Raw genomic sequence first — 23,061 nt, 5'->3', positions numbered from 1 at the left:
TACTGTAGATTATCAGAATATACTTGGAGAAAAGTTTATTAATAACTCCTCTACAAATTTCCCTGTATTTTTTTTTGTGTGTGTGTGTGTATGTCTATGTGCTTTATTGTTGGTTCTATTTATCTGTGTATATATTCTCAATTCCGGGAAATTAAAAAAGAAAGAAAGAGAAAAAGAAAAAAATAGATTCTTAATTTGGCCTCTCTTTTCTTTGCTGGTTTTATAGTGGTCAGGGGAAAGAACCGAGGGCCTACTGGATGCTAGGCAAGTATTCCACCACTGAGCTACAGCCTCAGTCCCCTGACCATCTGTTTATAAAGAGACAAAAAGAGTACTAATTCCTGGAAAAAACAAAATTAAACTGTGCATTTGTAAAACCAGAAACATATCTATCAAAACATTTTTACATCAACCATGAGTAACTGAATCATTTTTATTCTGTGATATCTTGGGTTTTCTTCTCTTTTTTTTTTAAAGTAAACTGTATTATATTTGTAGTAATTTAAATAATCTTATTTTACATTGTTTGTAAAATAAACTCACTTAGGCATGAATGCTCCATTGGCTAGGGATGGTTCATCATCATCCAGGCCATCAAAGAGATGTGATTTGGCTGTGCCTGTTGTTTGTAAAGCCTTTGGACGAACTCTGGTGGCAGGTCGGGGTGTCAGTTTATAATGAGTAGGTGTAGTAAGAGCCTTCTGGGCTGCTGGATTTGTTGGTTTCAATCTCTGAAAAACAAAAGAAAAGCATCAAAAGACAATCTAGTTTAATTCAAAAGTTGGCACTGGCTTTAAAAATCAGATGACAGAATTCAAACCTAAGTTCTGGCATACCGGATAGATTCCTCTTGAAGTTGCAGCTCCCTTAAAACAAAGCTGTTAACATCAAATATTCTATGTATTTACACATGTGAATGGAACTATTTTTCTCTGTAACTGAGCTCCCAGCCCCATTTGGACTAATTTGTCTGACATTTTTAAATATGCTACTGGAGAAACTGTGTGGTGGTACACACCTGAGGCAGGAGGTTTGCAAGTTCAAAGCAATCCTCAGCAACTTAGCAAGTCCCTAAGCAACTTAATAAGACACTGTCTCAAAAATAAAACGAGCTAGGGATGTGGTTCAGTAATTAAGTATCCCTAGGTTCAATCCCTGGTACTAAATAAATATATGAATAAATAATGCCACTGAGATACTGGATTTGCAAAGTACTTTATAATTAAAATGGATTAATACCACATATTATTATTTGCCCTGTCCATTTAGCTTCTAATAGTTTCATTCTTTAAAACAAGGATGACAATATTTCTTTTTTTCTTTTTTTAGAGAGAGAATTTTTTTTTAATATTTATTTTTCAGTTTTCGGTGGACACAACATCTTTTATTTTATTTTATGTGGTGCTGAGGATCGAACCCAGCACCGCATGCATGCCAGGCGAACGCGCTACTACTTGAGCCACATCCCCATACACATTTTTGTATGCTTTTCCCTACGTCAGCAGGGAAGGAAGCATGACAAATGCTATCTGGAAGGCAGCATGACAAATGGAGTAATCATTTGACTGAAGGGCAGGGCTGAGGTTTATTAGTTTTTCATTTTGTTTTGGGGCAAGGGATTTTACCCAGGGACAATTTACCATTGGTCTACATCTCCAACCCTTCTTATATTCTATTTTGAGACAGAACTCACTAGAACCCACCTTGCTAACAACCTGCATCTCTACTTACTTACAATGTTAAACATCAAAATACAAAGCTCTAACACGGCATATACTTTACTAGGAAATGTATGTAACTGTGATACCTCTAATGAATAAATACCTTCTTTTTCAGTATTCTCCAAAAAAAAGAAAAAAAAAATTTACCTCTTCTTTCTTCTTAGGGTCTGACATAGGATTCCGGAAGAGAGGGGAGTCTCCAAAAGGTGAGTATGTTAAACTATTAAGGTGTTGTTGGAGAACAGCCTGTTGGGCAGCAGTAGCATTTGGATCTGTCAGAGCTTTTCAAAAAAAGAAAGGGGAAAAAATGTCAGTCCAAGGATACAATGTGTTTATAGTAGAGAACACAGTTCTCTATTTGGAGATAATAGTCTTCGAAATATTCAGATTCACTACTGGTACTACTGGTTGAGGAAAGAAAACTGAAAAAAAAAATCATGAATAACATAGTTAAAGACATTAAGCGCCAATTTCATAAGGAATATTACACATAAAAATTCATTTAGAAGGTATCCATTGTCACTATTAATCAAAAAAATGCTAATTAAAACAACTTTGAAGAAATATTTTATATCTACCTTACTATTAATGGCACAACATTATAAAAAGTTATAGTCTTTGGCCTCTAGAAACATTAAAGATTAATTTAATCTGTCTAAAAGAAAGAATGACAAAATACAGATCAAATACTGCTTTTATCATTTTTATTTCTAATTTTTAGTAGTACTAGAGATTGAGTCCAGGTATGTTCTACCCCTGAGCTACATCCCCAGTTCTTTTAATTTTGAGACAGGATCTCACTAGGTTGTCCAGCTTGTCCTTGAACTTGTGATTCTCCTGCTATGGCCTATTGAGTCAATGGGATTATTTTTAATCAATTAATTTCAACTATAGAAATTTAATCCAAGGACTCAATTAAATTGGAAATAAAACAGAAATATTCCCAAGTGTTCCCTGCACATTATCTAATTATTTAATAAATGAAAATTCCTGTGTGTCTGTGTGTGTGTGTGTGTGTGTGTGTGTGTGTGTGTGTGTATATATATATATATATTTTTTAAGCCAGTATGGTGGCACACACCCATAATCCCAGCTACTTGGGAGACTGAGGCCGGAAGATCACAAATTCAAGACTAGCAGGAGCAATGCAGCAAGTCCCAGTCTCAAAAAATAAAAGAGGCTAAAGATGCAGCTGAATGGTAGAATATGAAGTACCAAGTTCAAGCCCTAGTACCACCAAAAGCAAAAAAACAAACAAAAAGTTTTAAATGGGCTAGAAGCATAGCTTAGTGGTAGTGTGTGTGCTTAGCATTCACAAGGCCCTGGGTGCAATCCCAGCAAATCCCCCTTCCAAAAAAGTAATTTTTGGGGGGCACAGCGGGGGGCAGCGCACTAAAAAATACAAAGATGGCAGTATGCAAGCAATGAAAATTATTAAGACATTCTTATTTATTTATTACTTATATTTAATATATCAAAAGGTAAAAAGGACTACCCAGTGTAATTTTTCTCATATTATTATTTTCTTTTAAATATTTTTTTAGTTTTCGATTAACACAATACCTTTATTTCATTTTTTAATTTTTAAGTGGCACTGGGGATCAAACCCAGTGCCTCCTCACACATGCTATGCAAGCGTTCTACCACCAATCCACATTCCAGCCCCTTCTCTTATAAGAAATATTTTTTATAAGTTGCAGAGAACTTTTATAAGTTTCAGTGAACAAAAGGAAGAATGAAGACTATATGCATGACCTACAATTGGACAAATCATTAAAAAAAAAACCCACTGGTGAAGAAACCTCCTTGCAAGATAAGTAATTCCAAAAAATACTAATTAAATAATAAATAACAACTCATTTAGAAATAAAAAATTACATTTTTTTCCCTTTAAAAATATTTAGAAATAAGCTAAGGTCAAAATATATTGTGATAATTCACCTTAAAGGAGTGCCAAAAACAAAACCTTTTGAAATTTCTCAAAATGGAAGGAAAAAAACAAAATCAAGTTGGGCGCAATGGCGCACGCCTATAATCTAAGCGGCTTAGGAGGCTGAGGTGAGTTCAACGTAAGCCTCAGCAAAAGTGAGGTGCTAAGCAACTCGCTGCTACCGTCTCTAAATCAAATACAAACTTTGGCTGGGATGTGGCTCACTGGTTGAGTGCTCCTGAGTTCAATCCTAAATACTGCCCCACCCCCCCAAAAAAAATCAACTGAAATAACAACAACAAAAAAAAGAATAGGTAGCTACAGCTAAATAAATGAAAATAGAGGAGGTGTACATCCACTTTAGTCAAATGAAACTTTCTTTAGATTGGATATACTCATTAAATACTAAAAGATTCTATGTTGACATATAGAGAGTACAAATTTGCTTAGGATATTGAAATTCAGAAGTCAATTTAAAGAACACAGAACAAATCATCTGATTCAGAAACTTCCTAAACCTAATTTGACACCACAGGCAAGCAAGTACCTGGGATTTGAACTCAGAGGTCACTCCACCACTGAGTGGTATCTCTGGTCCTATTTGTATTTTATTTGGAGACAGGGTCTCAGAGTTGCTTAGCACTCAGTGATATAAAAAGTATATTAAAAAGTCTCTTTTGATACCAGTATTACAAACAACACAGCACAGTGTTATTGTGGGACCTATACAAGGAGACTTTTTAAGAAAAATTTTTAGAGAGCTCTTAATCTTTATTAGTCATTTTGTTAATTGAGAGCCATTTATCAACTTTGACCACTAATAACTAATCCCACATTATAATTAGTATAGGCCACACTATCTGCACTGGCTCAAAAAGGGGGTGGGGGTATGAAGTAGCGAACCCCTGTAATTCTAGTGGCTTGGGAGGCTGAGGCAGGAGGATTATGAGTTCAAAGCCAGCCTTAGCAACTGCGAAGTGCTAAGCAATTCAGTGAGACCCTATCTCTAAATAAAACACAAAATAGGGCCAGGGATATGGCTCTTGGTGGAGTGCTCCTGAATTTAAATCCTGAGTATAAAACAAAACAAAACAAAACTTCCTTTAACAAACCCAAACAATTAGGAAAGTGTATAAACACATTTTTTTAATATTATAAATATGAAACTTGATGTTAAGAGTATTATTAAAAAATACAGAAAACAGAGCTGATTAAGTTGGCAAAAATATAAACAAGCAAGCACTGATTAAGCTACTACTTGTGTTATACTCGATTCTTGTCCTAACAATTTAAAAATATAACTAAAGGACTAAATTGTGACCAAATGATTACAGGTACAGGAAAAAGTAGAAAAAAACAAGTCTTTTAATAACACAGAAGAAACTCATGATGTTTTATTTGGAAGAAAGATAATAGGGTTCCAAAAAGGAATTATATCAGTCTTGTTTTTCTTAGCTTTAGGAGATACAAGAAGCACTACTGGGTGCAAAGTCTATGGAGGCTAGTTTAGTTGTCTAATGAGCCTGAACAGATGGAACAATAAGGATGAACTCACAAAAGCTCTAAAATATCTTCCAACTAAGATTCAGTAGTACAAAGAGTTACATTCTAAAATCAATAGTTACTTCTGAGTGAACAGTAATATTAATATAAAAACTATAATATTAAATTCTTATATCAGGAACTTGTAATTGGCTTAGGAAAAATATATAGATCATTAAAAACCAGTCAAAAAGTCCAAGTAAAAATGGCAGTATTAAGGGAGGGAGAAAGGGTATAGCATGGATGGTGGAAAGAGACCCTCATCATTATACAAAATACATGTATGAAGATATGAATTTGGTGTCAACATACCTTATATATAATCAGAGATATGATAAATGGTGGTATAAAGGTGTATTAAGAATTGTAATGCAAAAAAATAATAATAATAATAAGAGAGCTCATGTATAATGGCATTAAAAAAATGGCAGGATTACAGTATTTATACTACCTCCTTCTACTGAAAACAACCAAAGATAAAGAAAAGAAATAAAACCAAAATATCTTTAATGATAAAGACAATTCTAAAGTTCACACAGAGATCAATCAGAATTCTAATTTACCTTTTCTCTCCAAATACTTCATTAAAATCTATGGTTTTTTTAAAAAAGAAAATATATCTATATAAACTCACAACAACAACAACAACAACAGAAACGAAGGGCTGGAGTTGTAGGCTCAGCAGTAGAGTGCTTTATTCACAGCACTGGATTTGATTATCAGCACCACATATAAATAAGTAAATAAAATAAAGGTTCATTAACAACTATAATTTTTTTTTTAAAAAGCAAATGAACAGATGAGAAAATATTAACGAATTTTTAGGGGAAAGAAGTGGACAAAGGAATGACAAAGCAGGATAGAGGAAATTACAGCTTAGAATATTCTTAAAGGGAATTAGAGTCAAATGGAGTATGAAAGATCCATGGAAGAATCCCAGAAGACTAGGGACAATAATACAAGGTTTGATGAATAGAGACTGAAAATAGGAGGGAAAGATTAATGAATAGTCTATTTAAAAAACTATCTACTATCATCCTCCTGATTAACCCGATGCTCAAAAGATAGGTCAAAAACATCAGAGTATGACAGAACTAAGACAACATAAGGAAAGGACAAGGACAACTAATATAATGGCATCATCCCAGAACTAAGAATTTAGGATTCTAACATTTAGAGGACCTTTGGATAATAGTTGGTTTCCAGGCTACATATCCTAAAGTGAAATATTGGTAAACAAGCCTTACCCAAATACACAAAGTTGTCAGTATTGTTTAAATTAGTATTTTATTCCTAAGTATTCATAGAAACAATCATCAAGCACTAGGATCAAAACAAAAAATAAGCTATGCTTGGTAGGCATATGCCCATAATGCCAGCATCTCTGGAATCTGAGGAAGAAGGATTGTCAATTTCAAGGCCAGCCTCAGCAACTTAGCAAGACCCTGTATCAAAGTAAAAAAATATAAGAGGACGAAGATGTAGCTCAAAAATATTAACAACAAAAGCCCCCCCAAAAAATCCTGATGGAACAGGGGAACACTAAGAAAATTTTAATAATAATTTAAAAATATCATTTCAATGAAAACTGTATCTAGAATCAGATGCTTTAAAAAAGAAACATTCAGAGAACAAGAAAGAAATCTTACAATCAAAAGGCTCATAGAAAGTAGAAACATAGTTGACATAATAAATATCTAAAATAAATAAATAAATAAAATATTTTTTAAAAAAGAAAGAAACAGGGGCTGGGGATGTGGCTTAAGCGGTAGCACGCTTGCCTGGTATGCATGTGGACCCTGTTCGATCCTCAATACCACGTACAAAAAACAAAGATGTTGTGTCCGCCGAAAAACTAAAAAATAAATATTAAAATTCTCTCTCTCTCTCTTAAAAAAAACAAAAAACACACAGTTGATAGACATTAAAACAAAAAAAGTCTAAACAAAACACCATGAACTTTCAGGACAAAAGGATAATCCTAAATGCTTTTGAGGATGTGAGGAACAGGTTACAAGAATAAGACAGACATCAGTCCTGCCAATAATGGTCACTGCAAAAAAAGTAAAGTCAATTTCTAAGGATAAATAATTTTCACATCACAATTCTGTAATACTGAATTGTGAGGTATAAATGAAGTTATTTTCAGACCTGTTAAACATTCAGATTTTAATCCCTTATTGTACTTCACTTGAAGATAAATTCCAGAAAATCAGCAAAGAAATTAAGAGGAAAAATTTAGGACACAGCACTTCTCGCTGAGTAAATTTAAGGGGAAAAACCTGCCAGGCATGGTGTTACACGCCTGTAATTCCAGCAGCTTGGGAGGCTGAGGCAGAAGGATCACAAGCTGAGGACAGCTTCAGCAATGTATTAAAACCTTTTGTCAAAGTATGGGGGGGGGGGGGAAATCCAAGTAAGCTCAGTGGTAACCTCTCCTGAGTTCAATCACCAGTAATCTGCCTCCCCCCACCCCCAAAAGAAGAAATTCCAGTGGGAAAAAGCTGTATGAGGAATGTGTACCTGTTTGGGTGGTAATGTTTTCATAAGTCATTAAAAAAAAAAAAAAAAAAGGTCATGTGAACTTTTAAATTATTTTAAACCAAAGAACAGAGGATACTTAATAGCTATAGGATAGAACATATCAAATTTTTTAAAATATCTATTTTTTAGAAATAGGTGGACACAATATCGTTATTTTATTTTTATGTGGTGCTAAGGATGGAACCCAGTGCCTCATGCATGCTAGGCGAGCACTCTACATCTGAGCCACAACCCCAACCCAGAATGTATCAATTTTACCAAAATAAAAATACAAAGATAGAGCCTGGCATAGTGGCACACACCTGTAATCTCAGTTACTTGGGAAGAGGAAACGGAAGGATCAGAAATTCCAGGTCAGCCTAGGATACTTAGCAAGATCCTGTCTCAAAATAAAAAAGGCAGGGGGCTAGGATTGTGGTTCAGTGGAAGAGTGCTTGCCTAGCATGTGCAGGGCCCTGGGTTTGATCCTCAGCACCACATAAAAATAAACAAATAAAATAAAGATATTATGTCCAAGTACAATTAAAAAAAATTTTAAATAAAAAATAAATAAATAAAAAAGGCAGGGGATATAGCTCAGTGGTAGATAGCTTTCCCAGCAAATACAAGGCCCTGGGCTTAGTTCCCAGTGTCCCCCCCCACACACACACACAAGAATGAATGAACGTATGCAATGAAGATGGGAAAAAGATTGTGGGAAAGAGAAGGGTAGGGTAGGGCACTAATATCCTCATTTGATAAAACACTATCATCTAGTTGACAAAATAAGTATAAAGGCACTGAACTTAAATTGCAAAGGTTTAAAATGTGGCACATGTCATAAAAGTATAGGAAATAATTTAGTGGTATACAAACAAATTTCTCTTTTTCCTTCTAACTCAATTACTCTACTTCAGGTAATACCAGTTTTCCATTTCTGGTGGAAAAGGTTTTTCTTTAAAAAGATATTTAAATTAAAAAAATAAGATAGTTTTCTTGGGTGAGAAATAAATAAAGATAATAGAAAGATAACAGCAAAGGGTTGGAGATGTAATCAGTGGGAGAGCATTTCCCTAGCATATTAGAGACCCTAGGTTTGATCCCACCCACTGCCAATTAAAAAAAAATGAAAAAACAAAGATTCTGCAAAAACTGAAAAGTAGTATTCAAATGAATGAAGTATGTAAAATATTTCAATAGATAATTAAGCTTACTATATTCCCTAAGTTTAGTTTTAACGGTTATGCTAGAAAAAGCAAAAAAAAAAAAAGGTAGAGGTAATAATAAGCTAAATTCTCAAATAGACTTAAAACATAGCACATCACTTAATGATATGAACTTAATTACACACTAGATAAATTAAAAATGAAACACAAGTTGTTTCTTAGAGTAACGGGGCCGAGGAATGAGGAAACAGGGAAAACCCTCTATACTACATGATTATTTAATATTGGGCATATATACACTGCTCTGGTAGGGATACGACCTGGGTAATGTAGAAAACCAAGTCAGCAAGTATTAGCAAGAAATAAACTGAGTAAAGCCTTCTAAAGTGACTGACACTTACCTATTGGGGCCTGGGGGGCGCCAAAGCCCAAAGTGGCTGTCGTAGTATTAAATCCAGGGGCCCCAAAGGCTCCTGTACCAAGAGGCCCTCCGATCTTAGGTTGGTTGTTCCCAAACAAAGATGCCTGTCCAGCACCAAGAGCTATGGAGACAAGAGGAAAGAAAAAAAGTGCCACAGAAGATCCTTTGAATGTTGTGCAGGTCAGTTACTTAAAAATATAACACATTTGGAAACTTCAAAATGACTAGTCACATTTTAATAAAAAAGCTAATATGGTAAATGCTAAATCTATGCTAGGCATTGGGCTTGGTACTTTACATACACCATAGGCAAAATTACTTAATTTCTCTGAACTTCAATTTCCTCAACTGTAACCTGAGATTATATTGCTTATATATTTATCCTCAGATTAAAATAAGTAAATATGTGTAGCATTTAGAAATGTCTGCTACACACTAAACACTCATTAATATGCCTGAAGTAGAAACTATTATTCTCATTTTACAGATGAGAAAGCTGAGGGTTTAGAAATGAGTTCAAATGAGTTCACAAACGTAAATGATAGTGAGCTGGACACAATGGCATAGGACTGTAATCCCAGTGACTCAAGAGGCTGAGGCATGAGGATCGCTATCCTCAGCAACTCAGCGAATCCATCAGCAACGTGGCAAGATTATGTCTCAAAAAATAAAACATAAAAAATAAAAGAAACTGGGGTTATAGCTCAGAGATAAAGAGCCCCTGGGTTCAATCCCTGGTATCCGCCCCCATAGAAAAAGTAAATGGTAGAAATGTGGATTACACCTAGATTCACCTAACACTGTAACTAGGGTTTAGGGTTTAACTATCACTCTATAGTAAGATAGATATACCATCTCATGAAAACTGCTTTAGCTAAACAAAACAGTTTTTACAAAAAAGAGAAATGTCTTGCAATAAGGTTATTAAACAGACTCAAGTTTTGGCATAAACCAGACTGGGTTTATGCCAAATAAATAAATAAATATATGTACGTATATGTGTGTGGTTTTTTTTTTTTTTTTTTTGGTGTGTGTACTGGAGATTGAACTCAGGGACACTCAACTACTAAGCCACATCCCCAGCTCTATTTTGTATTTTATTTAGAGACAGGGCATCACTGATTTGCTTAGCACCTGGCCTTTGCTGAGGCTGGCTTTGAATTTACAATCCCTCTGCCTCAGCCTCCTGAGCCGCTGGGACTGCAGGTATGCACCACCATGCTTAGCTTGGACTATGAATTCATTTTCACCAGAGAGAAGGCTTATTACAGAAATTTATCATTCTTTTCCTAAAGAAATTTGTAATTTGGGAGCTGGAGGTATAGCTCAGTGATATAGCACTTATCTGAGGTCCTTGATTAAAAGAGAGGAAAAAAGAAAATACTTGGGAGTTAAAAAATATAGGAACTGGCATGAGATCACAACCAAAAAAAAAAGTTTATACATACAGAATACAAATGATATAAATAAGTAAGGGCAACTAATGAATGGATAAATTATTCCTTGCCTAACAGTCAGGCATGGTGGTGCATACCTATAATCTTAGCAACTCAAGCAGCTGAGGTGTGAGGATCACAAATTTGAGTTTAGTCTCAGCAAATTAGCAAGGCCCTACAAAACTTAGCCAGACCCTATCTCACAACAAAAAAGTAAAAAAGGCTGGGGATGTAGTTCAGTGGGAAAGAACCCATGAGTTCACGCAACCCTGCAAAAGACAACAATGTGGTAATGAGATTATTTCACCTTATAAAGCCCGGTTTTGATACAGGTCATAAGATTAGTTTTACAGCACAAATTTTAGGATTTATTTTTTTCTGGTAGCTCAATACCTCCTAAACCCTAAACAAAAATTTAGGTGAAACCCAAATACATAAAATGGATAAAAATTTCTGCTCTGGATGGGTATTTCCCTCATTTTTGCAGCAGCCATGGATAAAGATATGAAACATAAAACTCACAAAAGAATTAAAAAAGCACTATGAGGTTATAGTGATCTGAAAAGGACTGACTGAGCTGGGTATAGTGGATCATGCCTGTAGTTCCAGTGACTCCAGAGGCTGAGAGGTGCAAAGAGAGGCCAGGCCTGGCAACATCCCATCTCAAAATAGGAATGTGGGGCTGGGACTGGGGCTCAGTGGTAGAATGCTCACCTAGCATGTGTGAGGCACTGGGTTCAATCCTCAGCACCAAATAAAAAAATAAACAAAATAAAGGTACTGTGTCCATATACAACTAAAACAGAAATTCTTTAAAAAAGGGGGGGGATGTGGGTCAGTGGTTAAGCACCCCAAGGTTCAATCCCTTTAAAACTAAATAAATAAATAAATAGCCTAATGGCAGATTATTATGTACCAATGGAAAAATATTTTATCAAAATCTGCCTTATTTTATGTACAAATGGTACTTTCTACTTAATGGACTTACTAATACTCTACAAGCTGAGAAGCATTGTAAGTGTGGTGTTATACATGATATGATAATGGTACTATAAATCTTTTAAAAAATGTGCTAAGCAGGCATAGTGGCAAACTCATATAACCCCAATGTCTCAGAAGGCGGAGGCAGTAGTATCAAAATTTCAAGGACAGCCTCAGCAACTTGGTGAGACTGTCTCAAAATAAAAAGGGCCGGGTTTCAGCTCAGTGGTAAAAAACTTCTGGGTTCAATCCCCAGTACCAAAAAAAAAACAAACAAAAAAAGAAGAAAAGGTGCTGTATTTACCATCAGTTGTGGAAGTCATAAGGAAGCTACAATGGGGGAGAGTAAAATGGTTATAATGGCCTTATAAAGTTCAAGAATACTCAAGAAAAAAACAAAATACTTATAGTCTTTTATTTTTTGTACCAGGGATTGAACTCAGGGGCACTTGACCACTGAGCCACATCTCCAGCCCAATTTTGCATTTTATTTAGTGACAGGGTCTCACTGAGTTACTTAGGGCCTCGCTAAATTGCTGAGGCTGGCTTTGAACTCAAGATCCTCCAAGGTGCTGGAGTTACAGGCATGTGCCACCGTGCTCAGCAGTTTTTATCTATGGTATCTCTTAGCTTTAGATAGAGGATATTTCTGTAAGTGTTATCTCTTTTAAATTTTTGTTGTACTGGTATTAAACGCAAAGCTTTGTGCATCTGATGTAAAAAACACTCTATCACTGAACTACATTCACAGCCCCTTTTTATTTTTAAATTGAGACAGAGTCTCACTAAATTGCCCAGGCTAGTCCCAAACTTGCAATACTCTAGCCTCAGCTTCCTGAGTAGCTGATACTATGCCCATGCACCACAGCACCTAGCTTTTCCATGTATCTCTTAAATTAAGAATCAACCTTAATAGATGTAGGGACAATCATAATACTTCATGGAAAATGTTAAAGGAAAAAAAAAACTTTCAAATACTATTTTACATAACTAATAAAAAAGTGGTGTCCAATAGATTGTGCAACAATAGTTAATGGCATCAAATATGAAACAAGATATGCTTATGACTTAATAAGTGTTTGTTGGTCTGACCATATGGGGGTAAATATTACATGCCAAGAGTTAATATAAAACTTTATATTAAGACTGGTCACCTGGCCAGGCATGGTGGCATACACCTGTAATCCCAGCATCTTGGGAGGCTGAGACAGGAGGATCATGAGTTCAAAGTCAGCCTCAGCAACTCAGCAAGGCACTTAGCAACTCAGTGAGATCCTGTCTCTAAATAAAATATGAAAAGAGGGCTAGGGATGTGGCTCAGTATTAGCACCTCTGGGTTCAGTCCTGAGTACCAAAGGATGGGAGGGACTACTGGTAACCTAAATCTAAGCATATAAAAAAACCTATGTATTTCTACACTGATATCTGTATATTTGTATAGTCCATTAAGCCTGAAGTACCTAATGTTACAGGAAATTTTACTTCGATTGAAGGATGAGTTTGAATCTATCACTCAAAACAGGAATCTGCCAAGGAAACCCACTTTACTAATGCCCTCCAGAAATATAGACCAGAGCTACAGTACTAGTTTACTTATGAGACCATGAAATGCAGAATTCAGGAGTATCTCAGGATACTCTAGAAAACAAAAGTCTGCCTTAGTAAATGTAATTTCAAGGAATTTCAACAGTTTGTGCTTGGTAACTCTCACAATTCTCATTTCCTTTCAGAACTGACTGCTGCTAAGGTTGTGGGTTAAAATTCTTTATTCATTTTATTTGTCTTTTAGTTTCTATAGACAAGATATGAATGAGACATACATAACAGCAACAAAAAAAAATCTGACTCACTGTGAGGGAGAATTGTTTAGGGAGAAACCAAATATATTAAAACAAATCAAATCAAAAGATTAGATTATTATAATAGTGTAGAATAGGAGACCACAGCAAAATCTTGTCCTCTAGGGGAAGACATTGTTAATCCTAATCAGTAAAACCCAGAAACCAAAGAGTAAAGAATAACAGTAACATAAAAATTAAACTTATTCATGAAGAAAACTTGTCTATAAAGATAAATAACAAACAAAAAGGCTTGGGTGGAAATATAGACAGTATCCTCAATTTAAGACTTTTTTCACTAAATTTACAATGGTGCAAAAGTGATAGGCACCCAGTAGAAACCATATTTTGAAAACTGAGTTTTAATATTTTCCAGGGTTAATGATACTCTTGGGCAATGCTCAAGTGTAGTCTTAATTTAAATGTTCTGAGCACATTTAAGTTAGAATTGGCTGGGGTATAGCTCAGTTGGTAGGGTACTTGACTCACTGTACCCTGGTTCAATCCCCAGCACCACTAAAAATTAAAAAAAAAAAAAACATTTAAGGTAGGATAAGCTAATCTATGATATTCAGCAGGTTACACATACTAGATGCATGTTTGACTTACATATAATATTTTCAACTTTATCAAGATGGCTTTATCAAGACATAACCCTACTGTTAAAGAGCACATGTATCTCTAACAAACACCAGCTGATTGCAGTGAAGCACACCTGCAATCCCAGTAACTTGGGAGGCTAAGGCAGGAGGATTTCAAGTTTGTAGCCATCCTCAGTAACTTAGTGAGATATTGAGAAACTTCCTCAAAATAAAAAAAGGCTCAGTGGTTAAGTGCTACTGGGTTCAATCTGTGGTACCAAAACAAAACACAACACTAGAACAACATCTTATCCAGGACTTAAGTTTATGTTCATAAACTTACTAGAGTCAAAACTACCATTGAAACTTTCCTCTTTAATTTGCCCATACCCCAAGGCTACTTTTTCCCCAGGCTGGAAGAAAATATTGCTGTATATATATAAGAAAATATTGCTGATCACAATATGCCAAAACCACAAAAGTTTTCAGGTTTTATTTTAAAATTATATGGTAGAATTTGTGTAAGTTGAAAAGCTCAGCCAGGTGTGCTGGTGTACACCTGTAATCCTAGCTACTTGGAGGCCTGAGGTGACAGGATTCCTTGACTACACAAATTGGGTAACAAACTGGGCAAGTTGGTAAGATTCCCCATCTCAAAACAAACAAACAGATGAAAGTCTAAAACCATAAAAACATTAAGATCCACAATATATAAAGCACTTTGAAAAATAAATCAAGAGAAGCCAGGTGCCATGGCACACACCTGTAATTTCAGCATCTTGGCTGAGGCAGAAGGATCCCAAGTTCAAAGCCAGCTTCAGCAACTAAGCAAGGCCCTAAAGCAACTTAGCGAGAACTTTGTTACAAAATAGAAAATTTAAAAAAGGGCTAAGAATATGTTTCAGTGGTAAAGAACCTCTAGACTAAATCAAATCCATAGTACTAATAAATAAATAATCAAGAAACAAGGTTCATATATTATAAATATAGAACTAAATTTCTTTTAAAATTATACATGGACACAATATCTTTATTTTGTTTATTTATTTTTATCTGGTGCTCAGGATCAAACCCAGTGCTCCACATGTGCAAGGCAAGTGCTCTGCCACTGAGCCACAACCCCAGCCCAGAACTAAAAATTCTGAATGGCCAATAAACTTACATACGGATATCCACATTTACCAGTAATCAGTTAAGTATGAACTACATTATATCAATTTCTACTACCACATATGAAAACATGTGAAAGCCCAATAAAAAATTTCAGTGACAGATGCCTGTAGTCCCAAATACTCAGAAGGCTGAGGGTGGGCAAGATCCCTTGAGCCCAGGAGTTCGTGACCAGTTTAGTCAGAACATCCCATCACAGAAAACAAACAAAAAGAAAATTAGCAAAATGGAAACTGGTATTCTTTCTTTTTGTTTTTTGGTAGTTAGGACTAAACCCAGAGGTGCTTTACCACTGATCTACATCCCTGGTCCTTTTTATTTTTTTATTTTGAGATAGGGTCTTGCTAAGTTGATGCAGATAGCCTCAAATTTTCAATCTTCCCACCTAAAACTTCCCGAGTCATTGAGATTACAGGCACATGCCACTATATCAGGCATCATTGGTATTATTTTGGAAGGAAAATCAGCAAGATGAATCAAAACTCAAAATATGCATATCTTCCAAATGCAGCAATTCCAATCTGATTTACCTATCCTACAGGTATAGACATGAAAAATCACATAACAGAAGTCTTAATGCATTAAGGACTTGATTAATAACATCAAATAACTGAAATATCTACCAATGGGGAGAAGTTAGATAAATTATGGTGTATGTACATTATGCATGTATATATATACACAAATACAAATCAATATTATTTATTTTTAATATGATAGATCAAATATGAACTAACCAAAAAGAAAAAAAGAAACTGATAATTTGTAAAATGAAAAAATATACACTATAAACATATAAATAGCATACTACCGTAAGACAGTTTCTTTCAAATGTATTTTACTGTGGCACATGTGATGAAATATACTGAGATGGAAAACACATGCATAACTGAAACAAAGTCTGATGAAAGGATAGTAATCTTACTGTGTGCAATAATTTTTAATTCCAATTCATTTTCTTAAAATCCTGGCTGTAGCCCACTAAATTAATATCACAACCAACTAATGTATCTCAGCCTTTGGCTTCAAAATCACTTATACAAGGCTGGGGATATAACTCTGGAGTAGAGCACTTGCCTAGCACAAGTTTGAACCCCAACAATGCCAAAGGAAGAAAAAAAGAGAGACAAACACTTATGTAAAGTATGGTTGCCATATAAGAATATAATCCAAAACCCCATCTATAAAACACATGTACAAACATGTTGTGTATGCATGCTTGAATAATACATACAAAGGGGTCTAACAAAGTATATGCCAAACTTTCAACAGCTGTTACTTCACAGCTGAAATACTTCTCATTTCTGAACTGCTGAAACATTTTACCAGCATTTTTAACTTTAATTTAAAATAGAAAATGAAAGTTAACAGTTCATAGCACAAAAGGAGGTTCAACTAAGACGTTAACTCTGCATACAGAAACACTTAACTATTTTATGGCCAAAACATCTTCCAATTGTTTAAAACAGATGGGCAGGTAGAAAGATAAATATGTTCAAATGCACTGAAAAATAATTATGGTAAAATAATTATGGATAAAGGAGTGACACATCAGATCTTTATCAGAATAAAACACTGAAAGATATGCTCAAACCCTATAAAACACGAGTATTTGTTAATTATTTCAGCATGTGCTTACTACTCTCCTTACTTTAGGGCTTATTTGATAAACAGGTCTAGATCTCAAATCCCTGTTGTCATCTTAGTGACAACTCTTATGTTATACATTGAAAATCCCAGATAGACCATAGCTATTAAATGAAAAACATTTGGTTAAAAAAAAAATAATTTTTCTGTAAAAAAAAATTCCACATTTTGTAGAATTAGTGTAAAATTTATTTGTAAGATAAATGTGCCAATATTTTGGGCCTGGGAAAATATAACTGCTGAGAATGTCTTACTAATCCATTTGTAAAAATGAAAATCTAGACCTCTTAATTTCAGGCATGTGATGAGACAAAGCTCTTAAGTTCTAGTAATCAGAAAACCAAGTTACAATCTGTCCTAAAATTCATGATAGTAGATCCTTACCTGTTCCAAATCCTGCACCAAGCCCAGTTCCCAGAGTCCCAGGTGCTGGTTTATTTCCAAAAATACTATTCCCGCTGGTATTTGTGCCAAAGCCTAAGAAGACAAAAGAATGAGTGGGTTGGAATTTTAACAAGACACTCAATTTTCCCTACAGGGAGCAGCCCAACTTTAAGCTTTGCATCCTTTCAATTATTAACAATATTTAGAAATTCTAAATTATAAGCTAATATGACTTTTTAAAATTTTTGACACCTGCAAACAAGCCTTCATATTTACTTAATTACATTTTGGCCTTAAAATATCACTACAACATAGGATAATACTGAACAATAAAGCAAAGTGAATGTGCCTGAGCTTTCAAAAGCATACCTTTTATAAGGCTCAAGCCATTCAATACATATGCTTTACATTTACTTACAGAAAGAAAAACTCATTCCCTCAAACTCTCACTAAAAAAAATAAGACGATCAACAAATAAAGACACTTTATTGAACCTAAAGGTAACCTAAAAATCTCTACAGCAGCTTTTGTTTTAACAGATGGACCTGGCTTAGGTTACAATGTGTGGCAGATCATGCTCAATTGACTCAGGAAGAATCAAGGACTTTGCTAGCTAATATTAGAGAAAGGGCTGGAGTTGTAGCTCAGTGGTAGAGCACTTGCCTAACACGTGTGAGGCACTGGGTTCAATCTTCAGCAGCATACAAAAAATAAATAAGGCATCAGGGATATAGCTCAGTCAGTAGAGTGCTTGCCTCGTATACACAAAGCCCTGGGTTCAATCCCCAGCACCACACACACACAAAAAAAAGGTATTGTGTCCATCTATGACTAAACTTAAATAATAAAAAAGAAGGTAACTTATGAATAACTTATCTTGAGTTGGAATGATTTATTTTACTGTTGGAGATGATAGAGAGTTGGGAAAACCATCCTCCTTCAATACTGCTTGCCATTTAGAGAAAATCCTTTAATTCCCCTTTGAAATTCATAAGTATGAAACAAAATACCAAAATACCTATATTGCATTGCTGTTATTATGTTTTTGTTATTCAAATACATCCAAAGCTTCATTATTCCTTTTGGAGCTAAACAGCAACAAAACAACTAATAAACTTATCATAAATAAAGGATAAAAGAAGAAAAAGCAATCATAAATGAAAAAAATTCACTTCTAAACCACTGTTCATAAAACACTTGATTTTGTTTTAAAAATTATGATGGATGGGAATAAGCCGCCCCAAAAAAAGAGATCAGAGAATATTTTGGAATCAATAACAGTATCACTGAGAATATTATATTCTGTCATGACTATATATAATTATCACATGAAGGTGGTCAAGAAAAAAGTTGAAAAATATAGTTTGTAATAATGCTTATTTAATGTCATTTTAAATCTAAGTAAGTCAACCTCAACACTTTTAAGGTTCATGTATTAAGTCTTTTCTTGAATTGTGCTAATAGTTATGCCATAAAAATGGAATGCTGCCTACTCAAGCACGAATTTTCTTGAATGAATAAATAAAATGTACTTGTAGACATTCTTTTTCTTTTTCATTTAAAATTTAACCAGAAAAGATCTCATAGCCCCATAACATCAAAAAATAAGATATTCACGAACTACCTCAAACCCATAGGAGGGAAAATAAGTCCCAACTTACACTGTTTATACCACACACTTCCTCCGATTCTCACTGACAAGTTATCAATGCTGTTATTTCAAAACAATTTTACAAATTAAAATTAAGGATAATTCAAATTCAGCACATAAGGTAGTGAGGGAAGTAAGATAAAAATGAGACCTTTCATTTTCAAATCAGTGAACATGAGTGTGAATACATTCATACAACAACAATAAAAATCCTTGGGGCTGGGGCTCAGCAGTAGAGTGCTCGCCAAGTGCGTTTGAGGCCCTGGGTTCGATCCTCAGTACCACATATGAATAAATTAATAAAAGTATTGTGTCCAACTACAACTAAAAAATAAATATTTAAAAACAAAAACAATAAAAATCCTCCAAATCAGAAATCTACAACCACGGAATAAGATAAAAAATATTTAAGGGGCTGGGGATGTGGCTCAAGCAGCAGCGTGCTTGCCCGGCATGCGTGCAGCCCAGGTTTGATCCTCAGCACCACATACAAACAAATATGTTGTGTCCGCTGAAAACTAAAAAATAATAAATATTAAAAAAAAAAATATTTAAAAGTACAACCTATTTCATCAGGTATAGCCTAAACAAATAACATTTAATTCTGAACACGAATATACTGCAATATAGCTTTCATTTTAGAATAACTGTAAACTTTCATAGAAAACCTATAAAACTGCAGTTTAAGTTTCTACAGGTGTTGGGGCTGGAGATGTGGCTCAATCGGTAGCGTGCTCGCCTGGCATGCGTGTGGCCCAGGTTCGATCCTCAGCACCACATACAAAGATATTGTGTCCTCCAAAAATTGAAAAATAAATATCAAATAAAGTTCTCATTCTCTCTCTCTCTCTCCTCTTTCTTAAAAAAAAAAAAAAGTTTCTACAGGTGTCCTATATGTAGGATAACAGGACATAATGGATTAAATACATGCATTTTCTTTTCTTTTTTTTGGGGGGGGGGGAGGGGGTGTTGGGACTGAACCCAGGGACACTCAACCACATCCCCAGCCCTATTTTGTATTTTATTTAGAGACAGGGTCTCACTGAGTTGTTTAGCACCTCAATGTTGCTGAGGCTGGCTCTGAACCCACAATCTTCCTGTCACAGCTTTCCAAGCTGCTGGGATTACAGGTATATGTCACTGTGCCCAGAAAATACATGCATTTTCAAAGGAAGTGTAAACTCCTTCTTAGAGAACTAAAAATCTTAGATACAAGTATTTATGATCCTCCAAAAGGCCACAGAACTTACAGATACAGTATATGTGTGGTATTAATATTTCAGATGATGATCAGGGCTGGAGATGTGGCTCAGTAGTCTAGTGCCCCCGAGTTCAATCCTCATTATCCTCCTCGCCCAAAAAAGAATAGATCAGATGATGAGCCAAGCCTGATGAGATACATCAATAGCCCCAGCTACCAATAAAGGACAGGGCAGAAGGATCTTATCTTAAGCCCAAGAGTTCGCAGGCCAACCTAGGCAACACACCAAGATCCTATTTCAGAAGGTGGAGAAAAAAATCAAGTGATTGAGAATAAAGGTCGACAAAGGTTCTTTGGTAAAGGGAAATGATAGACTGAAAATAATAATAATAATAAAGCTTAGAAACACTCATCTGATCCTTTAAAGTATCCTTCCCTTCTAGGTTTTTAAGAAACAAGTACATCAACCAGATATATCTTAACTATTCTAACCAAGTCCCCTGTTCAAAGCTGTTCTTTAAAACAAAATACAACTGAAAAGAATTATACATGGAATTATTTTTTTAAAACATTTATTTTTTAGTTGTAGGTGAACACAATACCTTTATTTAATTTTTATGTGGTGCTGAGGATCAAACAGTGCCTCACGCATGCTAGGCAAGCGCTCTACCTTTGAGCCACAATCCCAGCCTTATACATGTAATTATAATCATTACCAGCAGCAAGCAAACAATATGTAGTAAAAGGGGTTATAAAAATCAAATCAAATACAAAAATTTAGGAATTGGTACCTAACAAGGACTTATCTTTTCCATACAGTTCTAATTTCTGTGAGAACGAATTAACCTTCCAATTAAAAACTCACAAAATGGCCTACAGATAGCTCAAAAATAGCATGTTTGCCTAGCATGCTTGGAGTTAGACCCCTAACACCACAAAAACAAACAAACAAACAAAAAAAAAAAACAAAAAAAACCAGCTGTGATGCTGTGGCACAGTCTGTAATCCCAGCTACTTAGGAGGCTGAGGCAGCATGATCATAAATTAAAGACCAGCTGCAGCAACTTGGTGAGGCCTGCAGCAACTATTACACCTTGTTTCAGAATAAAAAATAAAAAGACAAGAAATATAGTTCAGTGATAAAGCAACTCTGGGTTCAATCCCATGAATGTACTTATGAAATAAATAAATAGGGCTGAGGAGTGGACATAGTTCAATGGTAGAGTGCCCCTCAGTTCAATCCCTTGTACCAAAAAAAAAAAAAAAAAAAAGAGAAAAACAAACCCAAAAAACCTCAACTTTTTAAAGAACTATAAATGCTGACCTACGCCAATTTCAATGTCTTTGCTTTCTTGTCCCGTGCCCCTATCAATCAGTGCCTAGTGATATATCTAATAAAAGAAATCTTCAACAAATATTTCTACCAAATAAATATTTCCTTTGTCAATAAAATGAACATTCCCTATCCTACACAAACAATGTTTAATTGTTTGAGAGTTTAATGAGGTAGTTATGATACTGAAAATAATATAATGTTTCTACTAAACTGGTCTCTAATATATCTCTATAGTTTAGGAGCTTTTGTTTTTGTTATTGTTTTCTGTTTTTAATTGTGCCATCTTCTCTGTATTTTCTGAAAATTTGTTTACAAGGAACATGAATTATAAAATAAAACTTTTGGAACTACCAGAAAACTATGGAATAATCCCCCAAATCACAAAGAATCATCAAATCTCTCCAGTACACTACACTTCTATGTTTGAAACTTGGCCTAAAAGAATGTGTTATTTCAATCTACGTGTTTCATTTATGGTTTTTTGGCTATTGATTGGTGAAGTAATTCAAAGAAAATGAAAGTCAATTTATATCTCTACTAAACATCTGAAGCCAAGTCCATGACTTTAAACTTTTTCTTCTGGGACCTCACATTAAGCCACAGCTTACCTGAGAATTTTTTATATTTCCAATCATATGAATCAGGAGGATGATGTGTGGTATAGTCAGTATAACTTTAAGAGAGCCAAACCTGCTTTTTATATGTACCAAAATTGGAAGTGTTTGTATTGGTTCCTAAAGTCAGGGTTGGTTTGTTACCAAAGAGCCCGCCACTGGTTGTACCAAATGAAGAAGCACTGGTTGTGCTGGTTCCAAAGGTAGTAAGCTTGTTATTGCCAAACAGGGTCTAAAAGGAACAAAATAGAGGACAAAGTTTTAAATAATAGAGATACTTACCAAACAATAAATAAAGGCTATTTCAGCTATGATATACTGGGTGTGAGATGGGGGTATATTTATAATTTTTATAAAAAGACAGATGAATGAAGACCATTAGAAAGATAATCTGAGGGCTACAGGTTGTGGCTCAGTGGTGGAGCACTTGCCTGAGTATAAGGCACGGGATTCGATTCTCAGCACTGCATATTCATTTATTTTGCGAATAAATTAATCTACTTAATGAATGAAATAAAGTTCCATCAACAATTAAAAAATATACATAAAAATAATTTTAAAAGGAGCTGGGGTTGTAGCTCAGTGGTAGAGCACTTTCCTAGCATGTCATCCTTAGCACCACATAAATATAAATAGATAAAATAAAGGTATGGTGCCATCTACAACTGAAAGTATTTTTAAAAAAAATAATTAATATTTGCAGCCTGAAAAGTTAATGGTAACATCTCAGCAAACAGAGGATTTCAGTGAGGCAAGAAAAAAATAACAAGGAAATCGATTGTTTTCCTGTTAACAGAAATGTATCAGACACGTAATTTGTCAGAAGAAATACTTATCAGAAAAATTTTAAACATCCTACAATATGATGAATCTTGAAAACATGGTGCTAAGTGAAAAAAAGTTATAAAAGATGATTCCA

General features: G+C 34.8%; 1 protein-coding gene across 8 annotated transcripts in view; it reads right to left on the bottom strand.

The window, feature by feature from the left end:
• Nup98 (nucleoporin 98 and 96 precursor) overlaps nt 1-23,061 on the bottom strand; it is a 107,649-nt gene that overhangs the window by 55,335 nt on the left and 29,253 nt on the right. For 2 of the 8 annotated variants that reach the window (XM_013357674.4, XM_078046600.1), the window contains 5 exons: nt 22,236-22,374; nt 17,341-17,433; nt 9,284-9,424; nt 1,869-2,002; nt 544-731 (listed from right to left, as the gene is read on the bottom strand). In XM_013357674.4, coding sequence (XP_013213128.1) covers nt 544-731; nt 1,869-2,002; nt 9,284-9,424; nt 17,341-17,433; nt 22,236-22,374 — 695 coding nt within the window. The remainder of the gene's footprint in view (nt 1-543; nt 732-1,868; nt 2,003-9,283; nt 9,425-17,340; nt 17,434-22,235; nt 22,375-23,061) is intronic. The other 6 variants (XM_013357676.4, XM_078046603.1, XM_005323136.5 and 3 more) reach the window with 5 other exon arrangements.

Source organism: Ictidomys tridecemlineatus, chromosome 4 (genome assembly GCF_052094955.1).
Source record: "Ictidomys tridecemlineatus isolate mIctTri1 chromosome 4, mIctTri1.hap1, whole genome shotgun sequence".
NCBI classification, from domain to species: domain Eukaryota; kingdom Metazoa; phylum Chordata; class Mammalia; order Rodentia; family Sciuridae; genus Ictidomys; species Ictidomys tridecemlineatus.
The sequence above is the reverse complement of the archived record's forward strand: the minus strand, read 5'-3'. Positions and strand labels throughout refer to the sequence as shown.